The sequence below is a fragment of the Leptodactylus fuscus genome, chromosome 7 (assembly GCF_031893055.1).
Source record: "Leptodactylus fuscus isolate aLepFus1 chromosome 7, aLepFus1.hap2, whole genome shotgun sequence".
Lineage (NCBI taxonomy): Eukaryota > Metazoa > Chordata > Amphibia > Anura > Leptodactylidae > Leptodactylus > Leptodactylus fuscus.
In genome coordinates, this window is record NC_134271.1 from 144,955,483 (window position 1) to 144,979,621 (window position 24,139).

At 46.6% G+C, this 24,139-nt stretch overlaps 1 protein-coding gene across 1 annotated transcript in view; it reads right to left on the reverse strand.

Moving 5' to 3' along the window:
- LOC142214620 (Fc receptor-like protein 5) overlaps window positions 1-24,139 on the reverse strand; it is a 61,406-nt gene continuing 37,267 nt past the window's right edge. The window contains exons 8-10 of the mRNA XM_075283558.1: window positions 13,111-13,395; window positions 4,153-4,437; window positions 1-47 (exon numbers count right to left, since the gene is read on the reverse strand). Of these exons, the coding sequence (XP_075139659.1) occupies window positions 1-47; window positions 4,153-4,437; window positions 13,111-13,395 (617 nt within the window). The remainder of the gene's footprint in view (window positions 48-4,152; window positions 4,438-13,110; window positions 13,396-24,139) is intronic.

The window sequence follows — 24,139 nt, forward strand, 5'->3', positions numbered from 1 at the left end:
TCATGTCGGACTACATTTTGCTGGCTCTACCAGTTTTTGTCTGTGGCCTGAAAGAAAAATGATCATAGAAGATTGTCAAATTTCTACAAATGCAAAAAAAATTCAAGTGCAAATATAAGCAAAAAAAAAAAAAAATCCCATCTTTTACTTAATACTTTTCTATGTGATAAATATAAAAAGTTCAAGGGTTTGTGTGACAAAGAAGGGATAAAGGTCAGGTCACTGGGGTCCAACTACTTGGACCTCCAGAAATTGGGGAATCCAAAGTTCTCCTCTATACCTGTGTGACTGGGACTTTGTTCACTCCTATGGCAATGTTTGGGTGGGGATCTCCTTAAAGCCCATAGAAGTGAAAGGTTCACGGGTCATATAATAGTACCGGGGCTTCAGTAGCATGGACCATGGAGGACAACGTTCACCCCTGGACCATGGAGGACAATGTTCACCCCTGGACCATGGAGGACAACATTCACCCCTGTTCTACTGACCATAGGGGGTCCCAGTGGATAAACCCCAGCCATCTGACACTTATCCACTACAGTATCTTCGGTGATTTTTACTTTATTTTCTGATTCTTTATCTTTGTGGGGTTAGTACATATCTATTTACAGATGCCCCAGATGTGGGAAGCCCAGGACAGGTGGGGAAGGTGTGTATAACGCCTTAGCCAGAACCCATCCACTTTGCAGGTAATGTAAAACGCAGTATTTTTGCAAAGTGTCCTAAAGCTGAGGCCCCACATTGCGGAAACAAAGCTTTTTTGTTGCAGATTTTGCTGCCGTTTTTGGAGCCAAAGCCAAGAACAGCCACAAAAGGAATGGGAAATATAGAGCAAGTTCTTATACTTCTACCTTATGATCAATGCAATCCTGGCTTTGGCTCAAAAAATACAGTAAAATCTGCAACAAAAAAGCTGTGTTTCCACAGAAAGGCATTAATGGGGTTGGTCATTTTCAGACCAAAATTGACAGACAAATTTTTTGTTTGTATTCTACAAAATTGTGCAATTTCCATTATATTTTTTGTATCAATTCCTTGTGGTGTTCTAGATCTCTGCTTGTTGTCATTCATTCTTCTTATTCACAGTGGATCAAAAATCAGTCCATGGTCATGTGATTTCTAGTACTTGGTAATGTGATATAGAGTACAGACCAAAAGTTTGGAGACACCTTCTCATTCAAAGAGTTTTCTGTATTTTCATGACTATGACAATTGTAGATTCACACTGAAGGCATCAAAACTATGAAGTAACACATGTGGAATTATATACTTAAAAAAGTGTGACACAACTGAAAATCTGTCTTATATTCTCGGTTTTTCATAGTAGCCTTTTGCTTTAATTACTGCTTTGCACACTCTTGGCATTCTCTTGATGAGCTTCATGAGGTAGTCACCAGAAATGGTCTTCCAACAGTCTTGAAGGAGTTCCCAGAGATGCTTAGCACTTGTTGGCCTTTTTGCCTTTTGTTAGGGTTCTGTCTATATATATATATATATATATATATATATATATATATAAACAAACGCTGACAGAACCCCTAGACTGCAATAAACTGCGGTTGAGGTCCACAAGCCCCAGGAGGGCAGCCATTTGCCTGAGTGAAGCAGATAGTTTATAAGCCGCGATACACACCATACCAGTTTATCTCACAGGTACGATTAGTGTGTGCGGCTGAAATACGAACTACCAGTTAACTGCACTGGGTAGTTGTGTTTGTGCGGTTCTAGTGTGAACAAACTGCAATAAACTTTCACTAGTAACTTCACTGGGAACCTGCACCTGTGTATAGCTGAGCGGAGCCAAATGAAGCCTTGCAATAGTCATCTGCTTAACTTCAGCAGAGAAATAGACACTAACAAATGCTTCACCCTGCTCCAAGGTAAAGGCTGCCAGGGGTTAAACGTCACCCCTGGTCAGTAACATAAAATGCTCCACAAAAGCTTGGAGCTACAATGTTAATACATGGATGACAGCATACGTACAGACCCCTACAGGGGTAGAAGGTTAGACTGCAGACTAGCCCAGTAACCACCAAGGTGTAGCCTCCCCGCGTCAGATCCCTGCTGGCAGTGCCACGGGCTGGAACAGCAGCTACTGCTCAGAAGACCTTAGACAGGCAACGTGCCTAGCAGTGGAAATGAACTCAGGTCTCCTTGTCTTAGAAAAGACAGTTCAGTAAGCTTTCTGGTCCCTACCCGCAGTGCCCTGTTGGGGTCAAGGAGTCCTATCCTGCAGGCCTAATCAGGCTGCCTGCCTTCACCGGAACCTAGCCCTGAACTCCTGTCTTAAAGACATTTAGTTAAAGTGTCAGCACCTGGCGGGCGTCAACTCTACCTATAAAAAGGCAAGTCCCTGCCCACAGGGGTGGTGGTCATGACCTCACCGAACATGCTCAGTAGGGAAAAAATGGGACTTAGACTCCACACACCTCACTGCACGACGCAGAGGGCGAGAGTTGGATTAACCTACAGGTGGCGCTGTGCGCTGAGAGGAAAACCTGTGGGGCCTCATCCTAACACCTTCACTCTGTGGTCCAGCTCACCCCAAACCATCTCCATTGGGTTCAGGTCTGGTGACTGTAGAGGCCAGGTCTTTTGGTGTAGCACCCCATCACTCTCCTTCTTGGTCAAACAGCCCTTACACAGCTTGGAGGTGTTTGGGGTCATTGTCCTGTTGAAAAGTAAATGATGGTCCAACTAAACGCAAACCGGATACTGCTGGTTCAGTATGCCTTCACTTTTGAATAAATCCCCAACAGTGCCACCAGCTTGGCCCCCCACACCATCACACCTCCTCCTCCATGCTTCACTTGGGAACCAGGCATGTAGAGTCTATCCATTCACCTTTTCTGCGTTGAACAAAGACACGGTGGTTGGAACCAAAGATCTCAAATTTGGACTCATCAGACCAAAGCACAGAATCCCACTGGTCTAGTGTCCATTCCTTGTGGTCTCTTCTGCTTGTTGCCGGTCCTTAGCAGTGGTTTTCTAGCAGCTATTTTACCATGAAGGCCGGCGGCTGCACAAAGTCTCCTCTTACCAGTTCTTGTAGAGTTGTGTCTGCTGCTAGAACTCCGTGTGGCATTGACCTGGTCTCTAATCTGAGCTGCTGATAACCTGCAAATTCTGTGGTTGGTGACTCGGATGAACTTATCCTCCGCAGCAGAGGTGACTCTTGGTCTTCCTTTACTGGGGCGGTCCTTATCCTCCGCAGCAGAGGTGACTTTTGGTCTTCCTTTCCTGGGGCGGTCCTCATGTGAACCAGATTCTTTGTAGCGCTTGATGGTTTTTGCAACTGCACTTGGGGACACTTTCAAAGTTTTCCCAATTTTTCGGACTGACAGTCCTTCATTTCTTAAAGTAATGATGGCCACTCGTTTCTCTTTACTTAGCTGCTTTTTTCTTGCCATAATACAAATTCTAACAGTCTATTCAGTAGGACTATCAGCTGTGTATCCACCTGACTTCTGCACAACACAACTGATGTCCCAACCCCATTTATAAGGCAAGAAATCCCACTTATTAAACCTAACAGGGCACACCTGTGAAGGGAAAACCATTTCAGGTGACTACCTCATGAAGCTCATCAAGAGAATGCCAAGAGTGTTCTAAGCAGGAATCAAAGCAAAAGGAAGCGAGAATATAAGACAGATTGTCAGTTGTGTCACACTTTCTTGTTAAGTATATAATTCCACATGTGTTACTTCTTAGTTTTGATGCCTTCAGTGTCAATCAACAATTGTCATAGTCATGAAAATATAGAAAACTCTTTGAATGAGAAGGTGTGTCCTAACTTTTGGTATGTACTGTATACAGTCCATGGTCATGTGATGGACACACAGGTGTACAGCTCATTACCAGGCAGATGTCTGATTACTGTGCTGCAACTATAATAAGATATGTACCGGTGTGTCAATCACATGACCACAGACTGATTTTTTTTTTTTATCCACTGGAAGTAGAAAATCAGTGAGGGAGTGATGCAGAAAGTATATTGACAATTGCACAACTTTTTATTATACAAACAATAACATTTTTAGTTCTATATTGTGCACAGTCCCTTTAAATTTAATTTTTAAAAACTTATTTTAACCCTTGGGGAGTTGAAGCATTGATATACTCTGTAATACAAAGACAATTGTCTACACTCACCTCCTATCTGGATTATTGTCTCTGCACTTCTCTTCCTTACTCTGCCATCTGTAGTTTCCACCTCACATGAATATTTCCCAGAATCCTCCAGCTGGACATTGTAGACTTCATAGGTATCACTGACACCAAATCCCTGAACAATCCCTCCTTCTCTGTAGAAAGCAATCCGCAGTTGTGTATTGTGTCTGGGAGGAGGAGGGAGACTTGTCTGACATGTCAGACTCATCTTATCTGTAGTAATAACTGGTTGTGGGGTCACTGATATTGTTGGAGTCGTGAACAGATCTAGAAAAGGAAAATATACAATGACATATTACAAGGGAGATTCGTCAGAATTTAATTAAAGGGATTGTCCATGAGTCTAAATAAAAAAAAAAAAAATTGGGACAAGGGATGTTTTCAAATAAGAAAAAAAAAAAACAAGCACTACTTACCTTTTTCTTCCCAAGAGTTCTTGACTCAGTAGGCTTTAAGAAATTAGATAATAAGTGAACATTATTGTAAAGAACATAGTAGCAAGGCCACAAGTGTCAGGAATAAAGTATGAATTTATAAGCTACTAGCAGGAGGACCCGGCTGTGCACTGGTGTATTTTGTATGTCGTTTGTGTGTGTCCATTAGCATCATGTGATCATGTGTATCTTAGTTTGGATATCAGTGAAAAACCTGCAATTGGTTGTTATGGATACCTGGAATAAAGCTGTGCGTATGTGACCTTGTGTAACAGTGTCATCCACAGCGCCCTGCCCCTTTAAAGCTGACCTACAGCAGTAAAGAAAAATAGGTGGATGCTATGGAAACCTGGAGTAATGCTCTGATGTTTTATAGTTTGTGCTGAGCTGTGTATCTAATCCTCCAGTGTGTGGTACTGTGTGCCGAGTTGCGTATCTAATCCTTTGGCGTGTGGTACTGTGTGCCGAGCCTTGTATCTAATCCTCCGGCATGTAGTACTGTGTTCCAAGCCGCATATCTAATCCTCTGGCATGTGGTACTGTGTGCCGAGTCACGTATCTAATCCTACGGCATGTGGTACTGTGTGCTAAATGTGCTGTATATAATCCTCTGATACATGTATCTCATTTTGGATATCAGTGTTAGATTGTGCATGTGAAGTGAAAGTGTGTATGGTAGTTGGAATATGAGTGAAAGACTTGCAGGTTTGAATTGGCTAATGCAGGTCATTGTATTGGGAATACGGTATCTCAGGAACAGTACGTCCGAGAGAGTTGAGGGCTGATCTATAACCTTCCCGGACATCTGAAGTATCTGTGTGCCAAATTTGGTGAAGATCGGTCCAGTCGTTTGGTTGTGCATAAAGAACAGACAGACAGACACTCATTGTTATATATTTGAGATAAGAGACAATACCGATATTACCAATTGCTATTAGTAAATACGATAATGATTCTGATTATTTTTCTTTATCACCTTTAAGTAGAGATGAGCGAACACTAAAATGTTCGAGGTTCGAAATTCGATTCGAACAGCCGCTCACTGTTCGAGTGTTCGAATGGGTTTCGAACCCCATTATAGTCTATGAGGAACATAAACTCGTTAAGGGGGAAACCCAAATTCGTGTCTGGAGGGTCACCAAGTCCACTATGACACCCCAGGAAATGATACCAACACCCTGGAATGACACTGGGACAGCAGGGGAAGCATGTCTGGGGGCATAAAAGTCACTTTATTTCATGGAAATCCCTGTCAGTTTGCGATTTTCGCAAGCTAACTTTTCCCCATAGAAATGCATTGGCCAGTGCTGATTGGCCAGAGTACGGAACTCGACCAATCAGCGCTGGCTCTGCTGGAGGAGGCGGAGTCTAAGATAGCTCCACACCAGTCTCCATTCAGGTCCGACCTTAGACTCCGCCTCCTCCGGCAGAGCCAGCGCTGATTGGCCGAAGGCTGGCCAATGCATTCCTATGCGAATGCAGACTTAGCAGTGCTGAGTCAGTTTTGCTCAACTACACATCTGATGCACACTCGGCACTGCTACATCAGATGTAGCAATCTGATGTAGCAGAGCCGAGGGTGCACTAGAACCCCTGTGCAAACTCAGTTCACGCTAATAGAATGCATTGGCCAGCGCTGATTGGCCAATGCATTCTATTAGCCCGATGAAGTAGAGCTGAATGTGTGTGCTAAGCACACACATTCAGCACTGCTTCATCAAGCCAATACAATGCATTAGCCAGTGCTGATTGGCCAGAGTACGGAATTCGGCCAATCAGCGCTGGCTCTGCTGGAGGAGGCGGAGTCTAAGGTCGCTCCACACCAGTCTCCATTCAGGTCCGACCTTAGACTCCGCCTCCTCCGGCAGAGCCAGCGCTGATTGGCCGAAGGCTGGCCAATGCATTCCTATGCGAATGCAGACTTAGCAGTGCTGAGTCAGTTTTGCTCAACTACACATCTGATGCACACTCGGCACTGCTACATCAGATGTAGCAATCTGATGTAGCAGAGCCGAGGGTGCACTAGAACCCCTGTGCAAACTCAGTTCACGCTAATAGAATGCATTGGCCAGCGCTGATTGGCCAATGCATTCTATTAGCCCGATGAAGTAGAGCTGAATGTGTGTGCTAAGCACACACATTCAGCACTGCTTCATCAAGCCAATACAATGCATTAGCCAGTGCTGATTGGCCAGAGTACGGAATTCGGCCAATCAGCGCTGGCTCTGCTGGAGGAGGCGGAGTCTAAGGTCGGACCTGAATGGAGACTGGTGTGGAGCGATCTTAGACTCCGCCTCCTCCAGCAGAGCCAGCGCTGATTGGCCGAATTCCGTACTCTGGCCAATCAGCACTGGCTAATGCATTGTATTGGCGTGATGAAGCAGTGCTGAATGTGTGTGCTTAGCACACACATTCAGCTCTACTTCATCGGGCTAATAGAATGCATTGGCCAGCGCTGATTGGCCGAATTCCGTACTCTGGCCAATGCATTCTATTAGCTTGATGAAGCAGAGTGTGCACAAGGGTTCAAGCGCACCCTCGGCTCTGATGTAGCAGAGCCGAGGCTGCACAAGGGTTCAAGCGCACCCTCGGCTCTGATGTAGGAGAGCCGAGGGTGCACTTGAACCCTTGTGCAGCCTCGGCTCTGCTACATCAGAGCCGAGGGTGCGCTTGAACCCTTGTGCACACTCTGCTTCATCAAGCTAATAGAATGCATTGGCCAGCGCTGATTGGCCAATGTATTCTATTAGCCTGATGAAGTAGAGCTGAATGTGTGTGCTAAGCACACACATTCAGCTCTACTTCATCGGGCTAATAGAATGCATTGGCCAGCGCTGATTGGCCAGAGTACGGAACTCGACCAATCAGCGCTGGCTCTGCTGGAGGAGGCGGAGTCTAAGATCGCTCCACACCAGTCTCCATTCAGGTCCGACCTTAGACTCCGCCTCCTCCAGCAGAGCCAGCGCTGATTGGCCGAATTCCGTACTCTGGCCAATCAGCACTGGCTAATGCATTGTATTGGCTTGATGAAGCAGTGCTGAATGTGTGTGCTTAGCACACACATTCAGCTCTACTTCATCGGGCTAATAGAATGCATTGGCCAATCAGCGCTGGCCAATGCATTCTATTAGCGTGAACTGAGTTTGCACAGGGGTTCTAGTGCACCCTCGGCTCTGCTACATCAGATTGCTACATCTGATGTAGCAGTGCCGAGTGTGCATCAGATGTGTAGTTGAGCAAAACTGACTCAGCACTGCTAAGTCTCTGCATTCGCATAGGAATGCATTGGCCAGCCTTCGGCCAATCAGCGCTGGCTCTGCCGGAGGAGGCGGAGTCTAAGGTCGGACCTGAATGGAGACTGGTGTGGAGCGATCTTAGACTCCGCCTCCTCCAGCAGAGCCAGCGCTGATTGGTCGAGTTCCGTACTCTGGCCAATCAGCGCTGGCCAATGCATTCTATTAGCCCGATGAAGTAGAGCTGAATGTGTGTGCTTAGCACACACATTCAGCTCTACTTCATCAGGCTAATAGAATACATTGGCCAATCAGCGCTGGCCAATGCATTCTATTAGCTTGATGAAGCAGAGTGTGCACAAGGGTTCAAGCGCACCCTCGGCTCTGATGTAGCAGAGCTGAGGGTGCACAAGGGTTCAAGTGCACCCTCGGCTCTCCTACATCAGAGCCGAGGGTGCGCTTGAACCCTTGTGCAGCCTCGGCTCTGCTACATCAGAGCCGAGGGTGCGCTTGAACCCTTGTGCACACTCTGCTTCATCAAGCTAATAGAATGCATTGGCCAGCACTGATTGGCCAGAGTACGGAATTCGGCCAATCAGCGCTGGCCAATGCATCCCTATGGGAAAAAGTTTATCTCACAAAAATCACAATTACACACCCGATAGAGCCCCAAAAAGTTATTTTTAATAACATTCCCCCCTAAATAAAGGTTATCCCTAGCTATCCCTGCCTGTACAGCTATCCCTGTCTCATAGTCACAAAGTTCACATTCTCATATGACCCGGATTTGAAATCCACTATTCGTCTAAAATGGAGGTCACCTGATTTCGGCAGCCAATGACTTTTTCCAATTTTTTTCAATGCCCCCAGTGTCGTAGTTCCTGTCCCACCTCCCCTGCGCTGTTATTGGTGCAAAAAAGGCGCCAGGGAAGGTGGGAGGGGAATCGAATTTTGGCGCACTTTACCACGTGGTGTTCGATTCGATTCGAACATTGCGAACACCCTGATATCCGATCGAACATGTGTTCGATAGAACACTGTTCGCTCATCTCTACCTTTAAGCAGTAAATGGGGGAAAGGGACATCAAAGTAAATTTTTACCCAAAAAGTCTATAGTAACTATGACCCTAAATACGAGGTCGTATATTCCTGGGATGGTTCATAGTTCTAGAACAATACAGTATGTGGTCAAGTTTAACAAAGTGATTCTTACACATTTATAGAATTCTGTATGCCTTTCCATTTCTAAAGGAGTTGGTTTCCAATTCTCTGGCAGTGCTATATAGAGGTCACAAAATAATCCAGGATTTACCTTCAACAGATACAGAAACTTCATCTTTGTTTCGGTAATAGGATATAGGACTATCAACTTCTTTTATACATCTGTATGTCCCGGCAGTCATCTTGGTCACATTTCTAATATAATATTCTGCATTATCTGACCAGTCTCTGATGACTCTGTGATCTTTGTAAAATCTTGTCCTTCTTCCTCTGTATTGTGGATAGTGGTGACATCTTATATATATCTCATCTCCTTCATAGACATATAGAGGGGTCTGCAGGATGACATTGTCTGCAAAGTAAAAAACAAGTGATGATCTATATGATCACTTAACTGTATGTGATGCAACTTCCTACCTTGTGTATATATGGTGGCCCAAAGAAATGGAGACATGAGGGAGCTCCAAAGATATGGAGATATGAGGAAGCCCCAAAGGTATGGGGACACCAGGGCAGCCCCAAAGCTATGGAGACACGAGGAAGCCTCAAAGCTATGGAGAAACCAGGGAGCCCCAAAGATATAAAGACACCAAAGAGCTTCAAAGGTATGGAGACATGAGGAAGCCTCAAAGCTATGGAGACACCAGGGAGCCCCAAAGATATAAAGACACCATGGAGCCTCAAAGGTATGGAGACATGAGGGAGCACCAAAGGTATGGAGACACCAGGAAGCCCCAAAGGTATAAAGACACCACAGAGCCCCAAAGGTATGAAGACATGATGGAGCCCCAAAGATATGGAGACATGAGAAAGCCACAAAGGTATGGAGACACCAGGAAACCTCAAAGGTATGGAGACACCAGGAAGCCCCAAAGGTATAAAGACACCACAGAGCCCCAAAGGTATGAAGACATGATGGAGCCCCAAAGGTATGAAGACATGATGGAGCCCCAAAGATATGGAGACATGAGAAAGCCACAAAGGTATGGAGACACCAGGAAACCTCAAAGGTATGGAGACACCAGGAAACCCCAAAGGTATGGAGACACCAGGAAACCCCAAAGGTATGGAGACACCAGGAAACCCCAAAGGTATGGAGACACCAGGAAACCTCAAAGGTATGGAGGCATCAAGAAACCTCAAAGGTATGGAGGCACCAAGGTTGCCCCAAAGGTATGGAGACACCTGAATGAATGGTAAATGGTGGTAGGGAATGCCATCCTAAGTGTTACATGTTGCACATATGTCACATGCACCCCATATCATGGAGTCTGCCTCCAAAGTGTGGTCACACCATATAGTGATGGGATTTACATTTGCAACACTCAGGAGGGCCAGGGCTGGTATCACGGTAATATATCAGATGTGGCCGGCTTGCAGGGAGTCCCTGGGTCCCGAATGTGCACAAAATTTCCCTTTTTGATGTCCCCGACTACCCTCCCCTGCGTGATATCTGACAATGACAACAGACAACCAGGCTTCGGGGGTAATCGTTGCTTTTCTTTTTACTAGCAGGACAAAGTAATACACATGTACATATGGAGGACTTCTTCACATACAATACAGCGATCTTTGCAGGTAGTGTCCAATTAGCGGAGGATGGGGCAGAATGCTTTGGATAGTGGTTGCTTGGCAGTTAACTTGTATATACTTGTAAAGATGGCCTGTATCCAGGGGGTTAGTCCTCAACAAACTGGGTACACGTATGTAGAAGAACAAATACAATTTTTCTTAGCAGCGGGAGATTCTCAATTTCTGCCAGACTAGCTATGGGCTTCTTTAAATATAGATTTGTCCCAAAGACTTACTTGGATAGAGATATACGTGGGGGGTCCCAGATGTATGGATAACCAGGTCCATCAACTTCAGCACTTGTAAGATTAGAGCTTCAGAGGAAAACGCTCTCTGAGAAGGGCCTTGAAGATAGGGAAGAAGACATCTCTGCTTGTTGCACCCTGATAAGTCGGAAGCCATTATCCATGCTCCATGTGCTCTGTCTCACAGCTGTGTCTACACTTGTAGCCCCACACAAAAGACATCAGCCAAAAACGTCCCCAACCCCCTCTAGAGAGGGTGGTCACTCAACTCTCCCTCCAGGCCAGTCAAGGGAGCCTCATTGGTCCTGGAGGTCAGCTAATCATAATGGACACTCCCTTTACAGTTACAACTCAAATTACAATGGCAAAGTATAGGCAGGTGCAGTTCACAAAAACATCCACAAGATGGCGCATTAATAGACCCCCTGTGTGCTGGCTCTGGAAGAATAGAAATATATAGAAGGAATGAAGGGGGAGGAAAATATTTACCTTATATGAAAATGTCCATGCTATCTCGGTCTGCATTAGAGGGAATTGGACTAGCAGTACCGGGACATTACACATTTCTCTCTCTTTTTTTTTTTTTTTTCCATTCACTTCATTTTGCAAAATCACAAAAATAAACCATTAACCCTTCTCTCCTTGAAAGTATTCTTGCTATGCAGCATTTTTTCACACCTGCCAAAACTTTTTAACGTTACTATATGTTACTTAACCAATGTAGGGTAAGTTCACACCTCAGGTTCCGGAACAAAAACTGGGTAGCCGCGACAAAGCCGGTGCACTGCAGCAGCATCCAGCTGCGCACTCCACTCCAGATTAGTCCTAATGAATGGGCCTAGTCCGGAGGAGAGAGTGTCCTCAACCGAATCATGAGGTGACTCGGCCTGAAGAATGAGCACCTTGCTTCTTTTTCCGGGAGCTGGAACAAGCCGGCTTCCGGAAAAAACTCCTGAGAAGCTCCCATTGATTTTGGATACGGCCTCAAAATCCTGACCAAAAAACTATGTGTGAACTTACCCGAATGGAGATTATTCTACCCAGAAATGTGTATTCCACTTAGTAAGTGATGTTCTCAGCTCCTGTCACTGCATCTCGTACCCATATTTTTAATTTACCTGGTTCATTAACCTCCAGTCTAGCGGGGTCACTTATTTCTCCAGGTCTGCTCTGACATTGGTAATATCCACTGTGTGATGTTTCGGCATATTGTATTATATAGGATTTTCCATTGTATACTTGCTCGCTGTCTTTGTACCATATATAATACATCCCCTCTCCTATAGTAGATCCCACATCACAGGTCATTGTTATCTGCTCTGATGTAAAGATCTTCTTGTAGTCTGGAGTGAAGGTCACCGCAGGTCTGATGGCGGCTCCTATAAGACATCATGTGTATCATATAGAGGATCTGCACATTCTTCATTCATCTCTGCCGTACAGTGTAAAATCAAAGTATTCCTAATGTGCAGCCCATATAGAATCAGCCGTCACCATCCAAAACTGAAATATTAAGTAAAAAAATGAAAATAAATAAAAACAAATTGTTATTGTCGTTGTGCCCCGAACAACATCCCACATCAAAAAATGGAGCAAAATAGTCAATAGATATATTTCTGTTCTCCCTGCTTTAAAATAAATGGAATAAAATCTGATCACCAAGAGTTACCAGAAAAAACTCTGGTTTGCCCAGCAAAAAACAAGCCCTCATGTAGTTCTATAGACTGGAAACATTAAAACATAAAAATATATACATTTGGTATTGTTCTAATAGTACTGTTACTTATTCTGCCAGGCACCTCTCAGTCTCTCCTCACCGTGCTGTTCGTGGTCATCATCCCAGGTATGAGCGGGTAGAGTGACCCCCTACCGTGATGATCTGCTCTAGTTCACAGTGGCATTGGGTTACCTGAAACAAGGCGATGTTGCCACACACGTCCTATCTGAACCCTCTTTAAGTCCTTGAATGCTGCTCGTTGATACTTTGCTACTATCTCCTATTTCTTGTTGTCCCTTTATTGTCCCTTGGACTTGTGGCGGATATGTGACGCTCTTTAGATCTGACTTTGGTTTGTTAAGACTACTTGTTGCCAAATCCCTCCTGGAGTTCCACATTGTGTCTTTGCCATGGGAAACTACCGACCCTACACTGTATGAGCGTAACCCAAGGATTCCTTGAAGAAAGTCCATACCTCTTGGTGGGGTCTTGTAGACACAACCATTGTCTATACTCACCTCCTATCTGGATTATTGTCTCTGCACTTCTCTTCCTTACTCTCCCATCTGTAGTTTCCACCTCACATGAATATTTCCCAGAATCCTCCAGCTGGACATTGTAGACTTCATAGGTATCACTGACACCAAATCCCTGAACAATCCCTCCTTCTCTGTAGAAAGCAATCCGCAGTTGTGTATTGTGTCTGGGAGGAGGAGGGAGACTTGTCTGACATGTCAGGGTCATCTTATCTGTAGTAATAACTGGTTGTGGGGTCACTGATATTGTTGGAGTCGTGAACAGATCTAGAAAAGGAACAAAGTGATAATATATTACTGAGGAGATTTGTTGGGATCTAAGAACTCATTCACACAATTCCAGCATTTGGAAACAATAAATAATGGGGCGCATTTACTAACGCTTTCCAAATTTTAGACTTTAAGCTTCACATTGATATTTATAAGTTAAAATAAACTATTTGGATTGTACCAGATTCAACCCGAATTTTCCAAAAGTTTCGAGTTTGACTCAAACCCAACACTTTGGGGGTTCATCTCCCGAGAACCAGAAATGGAATTACGATACTCCGGGGTCTCTTTCCCCCTGTTCACATCAGCATTTGGATTGCGCCCGAGGGAGTCCGCATAAGGACCCCCCGAACAGAATATCAAATGCAAGTGCAAGAGCTGGTGCAGTAAAAGCACACGGACCCCATAGACTATAATGGGGTCCATGTGCTTACCGCCAGATCTCCACAGGGAACATGCGGACAGGAAAGTAGTTCACCATCTACTTTCCTCTCCGTATGATTTGCAGTGCGCGGAAAGCACACAGACCCCATTATGGTCTATGGGGTCTGTGTGTTTTTACGGCACAGTGCTTGCAATTGGGTTTGTATTTTGGTCAGGGGGTCTCCATGCAGACTCTTCCCAGATGGAATACAAAAGCAGATATGAAGGAGGGCTTAAGGCTCCAGAGTATAATAGGTGGAGGCCCATGGGTCATGTAAAACAATAACAGTTATACTCATCTTCCCTCACGTCTTCTGGGCACCTTCACAGCATCCAGCACTCCCTCTGGGTCCTCTTCCAATTTTATGCACCTTAGGGGTCCAATCAGATGCTTCAGCTATCATATGGGGCACACAGAGCACCCTGACATCATGATGTCAATGCACCCTAGTGATTGGGTCTCAGAGGTGACCACAGAATGGCATCGCCCAGGAGGCTGAAAAAAGCCAGAGATCAGAAGAGGAAACAGAGAGAGCCGCGAGGAAGCCCAGAAGGTGAGCGAAGGTGAGTATAACTCCACCTATTATATTCTGGAGTCTGAAGGGCCCTCAGAGTATACTCATTTCAGTTCTGCTTTGGGACGAATTCCTTTGACCCGAAACAAGTCCTTGGGGTTATAAATAGAGATGAGCAAACACTAAACTGTTCGAGGTTCGAAATTCGATTCGAAAAGCCGCTCACTGTTCGAGTGTTCGAACGGGTTTCGAACCCCATTATAGTCTATGGGGAACATATACTCGTTAAGGGGGAAACCCAAATCCGTGTCTGGAGGGTCACCAAGTCCACTGTGACACCCCAGGAAATGATACCAACACCCTGGAATGACACTGGGACAGCAGGGGAAGCATGTCTGGGGGCATAAAAGTCACTTTATTTCATGGAAATCCCTGTCAGCTTGCGATTTTCGCAAGCTAACTTTTCCCCATAGGAATGCATTGGCCAGTGCTGATTGGCCAGAGTACGGAATTCGACCAATCAGTGCTGGCTCTGCTGGAGGAGGCGGAGTCTAAGATCGCTCCACACCAGTCTCCATTCAGGTCCGACCTTAGACTCCGCCTCCTCCGGCAGAGCCAGCGCTGATTGGGCTAAGGCTGGCCAATGTATTCCTATGGGAATGCAGAGACTTAGCAGTGTTGAGCCAGTTCTGCTCAACTACACCGTGTGCCGGTCAGCCCATCAGATGTAGCAGAGCCGAGGGTGCATTAGAATCCTTATGCACACTCGGCTCTGCTACATCAGATGTAGCAGAGCCGAGGGTGCACTGGAACTCTTATGCACACTCGGCTCTGCTACATCAGATGTAGCAGAGCCGAGGGTGCACTGGAACCCCTGTGCACACTCAGCTCACGCTAATAGAATGTATTGGCCAGCGCTGATTGGCCAATGCATTCTATTAGCCCGATGAAGTAGAACTGAATGTGTGTGCTTAGCTCAACTACTCCACCGGCGTAGTTGAGCTAAGCACACACATTCAGCTCTACTTCATCGGGCTAATAGAATGCATTGGCCAGCGCTGATTGGCCAGAGTACGGAATTCGACCAATCAGCGCTGGCTCTGCTGGAGGAGGCGGAGTCTAAGATCGCTCCACACCAGTCTCCATTCAGGTCCGACCTTAGACTCCGCCTCCTCCGGCAGAGCCAGCGCTGATTGGCCGAAGGCTGGCCAATGCATTCCTATGGGAATGCAGAGACTTAGCAGTGCTGAGCCAGTTCTGCTCAACTACACCGTTTGCCGGTCAGCCCATCTGATGTAGAAGAGCCGAGGGTGCACTAGAACCCTTATGCACACTCGGCTCTGCTACATCAGATGTAGCAGAGCCGAGGGTGCACTGGAACCCTTATGCACACTCGGCTCTGCTACATCAGATGTAGCAGAGCCGAGGGTGCACTAGAACCCTTATGCACACTCGGCTCTGCTACATCTGATGTAGCAGAGCCGAGGGTGCACTAGAACCCTTATGCACACTCGGCTCTGCTACATCTGATGTAGCAGAGCCGAGGGTGCACTAGAACCCTTATGCACACTCGGCTCTGCTACATCTGATGTAGCAGAACCGAGTGTGCATTAGGATTCCAGTGCACCCTCGGCTCTGCTACATCTGATGTAGCAAAGCCGAGTGTGCATAAGGGTTCTAGTGCACCCTCGGCTCTTCTACATCAGATGGGCTGACCGGCACACAGTGTAGTTGAGCAGAACTGGCTCAACACTGCTAAGTCTCTGCATACCCATAGGAATGCATTGGCCAGCCTTCGGCCAATCAGCACTGGCTCTGCCGGAGGAGGCGGAGTCTAAGGTCGGACCTGAATGGAGACTGGTGTGGAGCGATCTTGGACTCCGCCTCCTCCAGCAGAGCCAGCGCTGATTGGTCGAATTCCGTACTCTGGCCAATCAGCGCTGTCCAATGCATTCCTATGGGAAAAAGTTTATCTCACAAAAATCACAATTACACACCCGATAGAGCCCCAAAAAGTTATTTTTAATAACATTCCCCCCTAAATAAAGGTTATCCCTAGCTATCCCTGCCTGTACAGCTATCCCTGTCTCAGTCACAAAGTTCACATTCTCATATGACCCGGATTTGAAATCCACTATTCGTCTAAAATGGGGGTCACCTGATTTCGGCAGCCAATGACTTTTTCCGATTTTTTTCAATGCCTCCGTTGTCCTAGTTCCTGTCCCTCCTCCCCTGCGCTGTTATTGGTGCAAAAAAGGCGCCAGGGAAGGTGGGAGGGGAATCAAATTTTTTTGGAGTTTGCCACGTGGTGTTCGATTCGAATCGAACACATCGAACAGCCTGATATCCGATCGAACATGAGTTCGATAGAACACTGTTCGCTCATCTCTAATTATAAACTGTCTGAATTGGAAACAAAAGGAATCTTTAGAGTGGTGTATAAACAAAGAAAAGTTATACTGGGAAGGATCTCTGTGCTAGGGAAAACGTCAGAGCCTTTTTTCCTTCTAAAAATGAAGTGAAATAGGTTAATAAAGTATATTACTAGGGCGATCGGAATTCCGAACACTATCGAGATCGGTGATTATTTCCCACAATGCTTTGCTACTGGCCAAGCATTGTGGGAAAAGCTAACAATGTTAGCCTTCACGCTGAGTATATTCTGAGCGGAGTGTATACTCAGTGTGAAGGCTCCTCTGCGGTTCCATGGGAATGAATAGAAGCAGCTGGCACACAGCCTTAACCCCCTGCGCGCCGGCTGCATCCATTCATTCTAATGGGAGACTAGCTAACATCTCTAGTAGCTACTTACCTGCAGAGATGGCTGCTCCGATGCCCGGTGTTCTCGTTCTTTTTCGCCTTGCTGACGCCGCCTCCCAGGTTAGTGTTAAAGAGCTAGGAAGAAGGCGGGGCTTGTGGCTTAGGAGAGGGCTGGCGGGTACAGGGCGAGGAAACGTGATGTCTCCCCTCCCAGTACCCGCCCACACTCTCCTAACCTGGGAGGCAGAGGGCAGTGAGGCGAAGAAGAACCAGAACATCGGGAACCGGAGCAGCCATCTGTGCAGGTAAGTGGACACAGGGGGGGACTAAGTAGCCAGAGGATTAATAAAAAAATCAGTAACCAAGTTGCTCACTCTCCATATCATTTGTAGTGGCAGGTTTTAGTACTGCAATGCTGCTCCATAGACTTCAGTGGCTGCAGTATCATAAATGTATGGTGAGTGAGAGACATACGTATCCAGAAACTGCACTGTCCTAGAACAGTAGATGTATCAGTCTCTCTACCGTCAGACCCTCATAGATCCAATAATGATAACCAGTCCTAAGATAGACTCCTTGGACAATCACTTGTAAATTTATCCTAAATATGCAATTGATAATAACCTGGATTTACCTTGAACAGATACAGAAACTTCATCTGTATTTTGATAATAGGATATAGGATTATCAACTTGTTTCTGACATCTGTACGTCCCGGCAGTCGTCCTGTCTACATTTCCAATATAATATTCAGCACTTTTTCCCCAGCCTCGGATGACTTTGTTATCTTTGTAAAATCTTGTCCGTCGTCCTCGGTATTCCTGATAGTGGTGACATCTTATATATATGTCATCTCCTTCATAGACATATAGAGGGGTCTGCAGGATGACAGCAGCTGTAAAACAAAATACAAGAGATTAGGTGACAAATATATATATATACACTCACTGGCCACTTTATTAGGTACACCTGTCCAACTGCTCGTTAACACTTAATTTTTAATCAGCCAATCACATGGCGGCAACTCAGTGCATTTAGGCATGTAGACATGGTCAAGACAATCTCCTGCAGTTCAAACCGAGCATCAGTATGGGGAAGAAAGGTGATTTGAGTGCCTTTGAACGTGGCATGGTTGTTGGTGCCAGAAGGGCTGGTCTGAGTATTTCAGAAACTGCTGATCTACTGGGATTTTCACGCACAACCATCTCTAGGGTTTACAGAGAATGGTCCGAAAAAGAAAAAACATCCAGTGAGCGGCAGTTCTGTGGGCGGAAATGCGTTGTTGATGCCAGAGGTCAGAGGAGAATGGCCAGACTGGTTCGAGCTGATAGAAAGGCAACAGTGACTCAAATAGCCACCCGTTACAACCAAGGTAGCCAGAAGAGCATCTCTGAACGCCGCACAGTACGTCGAACTTTGAGGCTACAGATGGGCTACAGCAGCAGAAGACCACACCGGGTGCCACTCCTTTCAGCTAAGAACAGGAAACTGAGGCTACAATTTGCACAAGCTCATCGAAATTGGACAATTGAAGATTGGAAAAACGTTGCCTGGTCTGATGAGTCTCGATTTCTGCTGCAACATTTGGATGGTAGGGTCAGAATTTGGCGTCAACAACATGAAATCATGGATCCATCCTGCCGTGTATCAACGGTTCAGGCTGGTGGTGGTGGTGTCATGGTGTGGGGAATATTTTCTTGGCACTCTTTGGGCCCCTTGGTACCAATTGAGCATCGTTGCAACGCCAAAGCCTACCTGAGTATTGTTGCTGACCATGTCCATCCCTTTATGACCACAATGTACCCAACATCTGATGGCTACTTTCAGCAGGATAATGCAATGCCATGTCATAAAGCTGGAATCATCTCAGACTGGTTTCTTGAACATGACAATGAGTTCACTGTAGTCCAATGGCCTCCACAGTCACCAGATCTCAATCCAATAGAGGAGCATCTTTGGGATGTGGTGGAACGGGAGATTCGCATCATGGATGTGCAGCCGACAAATCTGCGACTGCAACTGTGTGATGCCATCATGTCAATATGGACCAAAATCTCTGAGGAATGCTTCCAGCACCTTGTTGTATCTATGCCACGAAGAATTGAGGCAGTTCTGAAGGCAAAAGGGGGTCCAACCCGTTACTAGCATGGTGTACCTAATAAAGTGGCCGGTGAGTGTATATTATCATAGTAAAATGTTTCTCTCTCCTGTTATCAGCTCCTCTCCTGTCTGTTAAGTTGCTCTTGTACCCATCTGTAGACCTTACCTGGATTGTTGACATCCAGTCTAGCAGGGTCACTTACTTCTCCAGCTCTGCTCTGACATTGGTAACTTCCACTGTGTGATGTTTCAGCACTCTTTATTATATAGGATTTCCCATTGTATACTTGCTTGCTGTCTTTGTACCATATATAATCCATCCCCTCTCCTATAGTAGATCCCACATCACAGGTCATTGTTATCTGCTCTGATGTAAAGATCTTCTTGTAGTCTGGAGTGAAGGTCACCGCAGGTCTGATGGCGGCTCCTATAAGACATCATGGATCATACAGGGGAATTGTAGACATAACAGCTTGCACACCTTCATATTTTTTGTACATTGTACAATAACAAAATCTACTAAATTTATTAATTCCATGGAGCTCTATAATAATAATAATAATAATAATAATAATCATCATCATCATCATCATAATAATAATAATAATAATAATAATAAATATTCCAAGGTGGACATTATTGTTCTAATTCTGGGTGTCTGTAACCCAAATTACTCAGAAAATATGGTTTTATGATTATATAATAACATTCTATAGTCACCCCGATTAGAGATGAGCGAACAGTGTTCTATCGAACTCATGTTCGATCGGATATTAGGCTGTTCGGCATGTTTGAATCGAATCGAACACCGCGTGGTAAAGTGCGCCATTACTCGATTCCCCTCCCACCTTCCCTGGCGCCTTTTTTGCTCCAATAACAGCGCAGGGTAGGTGGGACAGGAACTACGACACCGGTGACGTTGAAAAAAGTAGGCAAAACCCATTGGCTGCCGAAAACATGTGACCTCTAATTTAAAAGAACAGCGACGCCCAGGTTCGCGTCATTCTGAGCTTGCAATTCACCGGGGACGGAGGTTTCCGTCCAGCTAGCTAGGGCTTAGATTCTGGGTAGGCAGGGACAGGCTAGGATAGGAAGGAGAAGACAACCAACAGCTCTTATAAGAGCTAAATTCCAGGGAGAAGCTTGTCAGTGTAACGTGGAACTGACGGGCTCAATCGCCGCAACCCAGCTTTCCCAGGATCCTGAATGGAATACACTGTCAGTGTATTCCCGTATACCCGATATATACCCCGATACCCGTTCCAACGGTGTGCCCCCCCACCTTCACCCCAGAAATACCCTGCAAGTCCCCTAGCAATAGAATTGGGGCTATATACACCCACTATTTTTACTACTGGTATATAGTGCCATTGTCTGACTGGGAATTCAAAGAATATATTGGGGTTATAAATACCCTCATTTCTTGCTACTGCCATATAGTGCCAGTGTCTGACTGGTAATTCAAAGAATATATTGTGGTTACGTGCACCCACAATTTTTACTACTGGTATACAGTGCCATTGTCTGACTGGGAATTCAAAGAATATATTGTGGTTACGTGCACCCACAATTTTTACTACTGGTATACAGTGCCATTGTCTGACTGGGAATTCAAAGAGTATATTGGGAATACAAATACCCTCATTTCTTGTTACTGCCATATAGTGCCAGTTTCTGACTGGGAATTCAAAGAATATATTGGGGTTACGTGCACCCACAATTTTTACTACTGGTATACAGTGCCATTGTCTGACTGGGAATTCAAAGAATATATTGGGGTTACGTGCACCCACAATTTTTACTACTGGTATACAGTGCCATTGTCTGACTGGGAATTCAAAGAGTATATTGGGAATACAAATACCCTCATTTCTTGCTACTGCCATATAGTGCCAGTTTCTGACTGGTAATTCAAAGAATATATTGGGGTTACGTGCACCCACAATTTTTACTACTGGTATACAGTGCCATTGTCTGACTGGGAATTCAAAGAATATATTGGGGTTATAAATACCCTCATTTCTTGCTACTGCCATATAGTGCCAGTTTCTGACTGGTAATTCAAAGAATATATTGGGGTTACGTGCACCCACAATTTTTACTACTGGTATACAGTGCCATTGTCTGACTGGGAATTCAAAGAGTATATTGGGAATACAAATACCCTCATTTCTTGCTACTGCCATATAGTGCCAGTGTCTGACTGGGAATTCAAAGAATATATTGGGGTTACGTGCACCCACAATTTTTACTACTGGTATACAGTGCCAATTTCTAACTAGGAATTCAAAATGCGCAAGGCTCCCGGAAAGGGACGTGGACGAGGCCGTGGGCGAGGTCGGGGGAATGGTTCTGGGGAGCAAGGTAGCAGTGAAGCCACAGGGCGTCCCGTGCCTACTCCTGTGGGGCAGCAAGCATTGCGCCACTCCACAGTGCCAGGGTTGCTTGCCACATTAACTAAACTGCAGGGTACAAACCTTAGTAGGCCCGAGAACCAGGAACAGGTCTTGCAATGGCTGTCAGAGAACGCTTACAGCACATTGTCCAGCAGCCAGTCAGACTCTGCCTCCTCTCCTCCTATTACCCAACAGTCTTGTCTTCCTTCCTCCCAAAATTCCGAAGCTTTACAGAACAATAACCCAAACTGTCCCTGCTCCCCAGAGCTGTTCTCCGCTCCTTTCATTGTCCCTCAACCTGCCTCTCCACGTCACGATTCCACGAACCTAACAGAGGAGCATCTGTGTCCAGATGCTCAAACACTAGAGTCTCCTCCATCTCCGTTCGATTTGGTGGTGGATGACCAGCAACCCACCCTCATCGACGATGATGTGACGCAGTTGCCGTCAGGGCATCCAGTTGACCGGCGCATTGTGCGGGAGGAGGAGATGAGACAGGAGTTGGAAGAGGAAGTGGTGGATGATGAGGACACTGACCCGACCTGGACAGGGGGGATGTCAAGCGGGGAAAGTAGTGTGGATGTTGAGGCAGGTGCAGCACCAAAAAGGGTAGCTAGAGGCAGAGGCAGAGGTCAGCAGCTTAGGCGAAGCCAGGCCACACCCGGAATCTCCCAAGATGTTCCAGTTCGTACCCAGCCCCGAAAAACTCCCACCTCGAGGGCACGTTTCTCGAAGGTGTGGAGTTTTTTCAAGGAATGCGCCGAGGACAGATATAGTGTTGTCTGCACAATTTGCCTCTCGAAATTGATTAGGGGCTCTGAGAAGAGCAACCTGTCCACCACTTCAATGCGCCGTCATTTGGAATCCAAGCACTGGAATCAGTGGCAGGCAGCAACGGCAGGACAAAGGCCGCCTGCCGTTCACGCCACTGCCACTGCCTCTGCCACTGCCTCTGCCACTGCCACTGCTGACTGTGCTGGCGATGCACTCCAGAGGACGAGCCAGGACACCACTTCATCTGCCTCCGCCACTTTGTTGACTTCTACCTCATCCTCCCCTGGTCCTGTCTTATCTCCTTCTCCTGCACCATCAAAGGCACCATCAGGCGTTTCTTTACAACAACCCACCATCTCTCAGACATTGGAGCGGCAGCAGAAATACACTGCTAACCACCCACACGCGCAAGCCTTGAACGCCAACATCGCTAAACTGCTGGCCCAGGAGATGTTGGCGTTCCGGCTTGTTGAAACTCCCGCCTTCCTGGACCTGATGGCAACTGCGGCACCTCGCTATGCCGTCCCTAGCCGTCACTACTTCTCCCGGTGTGCCGTCCCCGCCTTGCACCAGCACGTGTCACTCAACATCAGGCGGGCCCTTAGTTCCGCGCTTTGCACAAAGGTCCACTTGACCACCGACGCGTGGACAAGTGCATGCGGACAGGGACGCTACATTTCACTGACGGCACACTGGGTGAATGTAGTTGAGGCTGGGACTGCTTCCCAAACTGGCCCGGTGTACCTCGTCTCCCCGCCTAACATTCCTGGCAGGGACACGAGAAGAACACCCCCCTCCTCCTCCTCCTCTACCGCCTCCTCCTCCGCCACCGCCTCCTCCTCCGCCACCGCCTCCTCCTCCGCTGTTAGATTGACCCCAGCTACGAGTTGGAAACGTTGCAGCACTGGCGTTGGTAGACGTCAGCAGGCTGTGCTGAAGCTGATCAGCTTGGGGGACAGACAGCACACTGCCTCCGAGGTGAGGGATGCCCTCCTCGATGAGACGGCAATATGGTTTGAGCCGCTGCACCTGGGCCCAGGCATGGTCGTTTGTGATAACGGCCGGAACCTGGTAGCAGCTCTGGAGCTTGCCGGACTCCAACATGTTCCATGCCTGGCCCACGTCTTCAACCTAGTGGTGCAACGTTTCCTAAAGAGCTACCCCAATGTTCCAGAGCTACTGGTGAAAGTGCGGCGCATGTGCGCCCACTTTCGCAAGTCGACAGTAGCCGCTGCTAGCTTAAAATCTCTCCAGCAACGCCTGCATGTGCCACAACACCGGCTTTTGTGCGACGTCCCCACACGCTGGAACTCAACGTTTCAGATGTTGAATAGAGTGGTTGAGCAGCAGAGACCTTTGATGGAATACCAGCTACAAAACCCTAGGGTGCCACAAAGTCAGCTGCCTCAGTTTCACATCCATGAGTGGCCATGGATGAGAGACCTTTGTGACATCCTACGGGTCTTTGAGGAGTCCACAAGGAGGGTGAGCTCTGAGGATGCGATGGTGAGCCTTACAATCCCGCTCTTGTGTGTTCTGAGAGAATCCCTGATTGACATCAGGGATAACTCAGATCACACAGAGGAGTTAGGGATAGCATCCGATCCGTCACAGCTGGAGAGTAGGTCCACACATCTGTCCGCTTCACTGCGTTTAATGGAGGAGGAGGAGGAGGAGGAGGAGGAAGAAGAGTTGTCCGATGATGTGATGGTGATACAGGAGGCTTCCGGGCAACTTCGAATCGTCCCATTGTTGCAGCGCGGATGGGTAGAC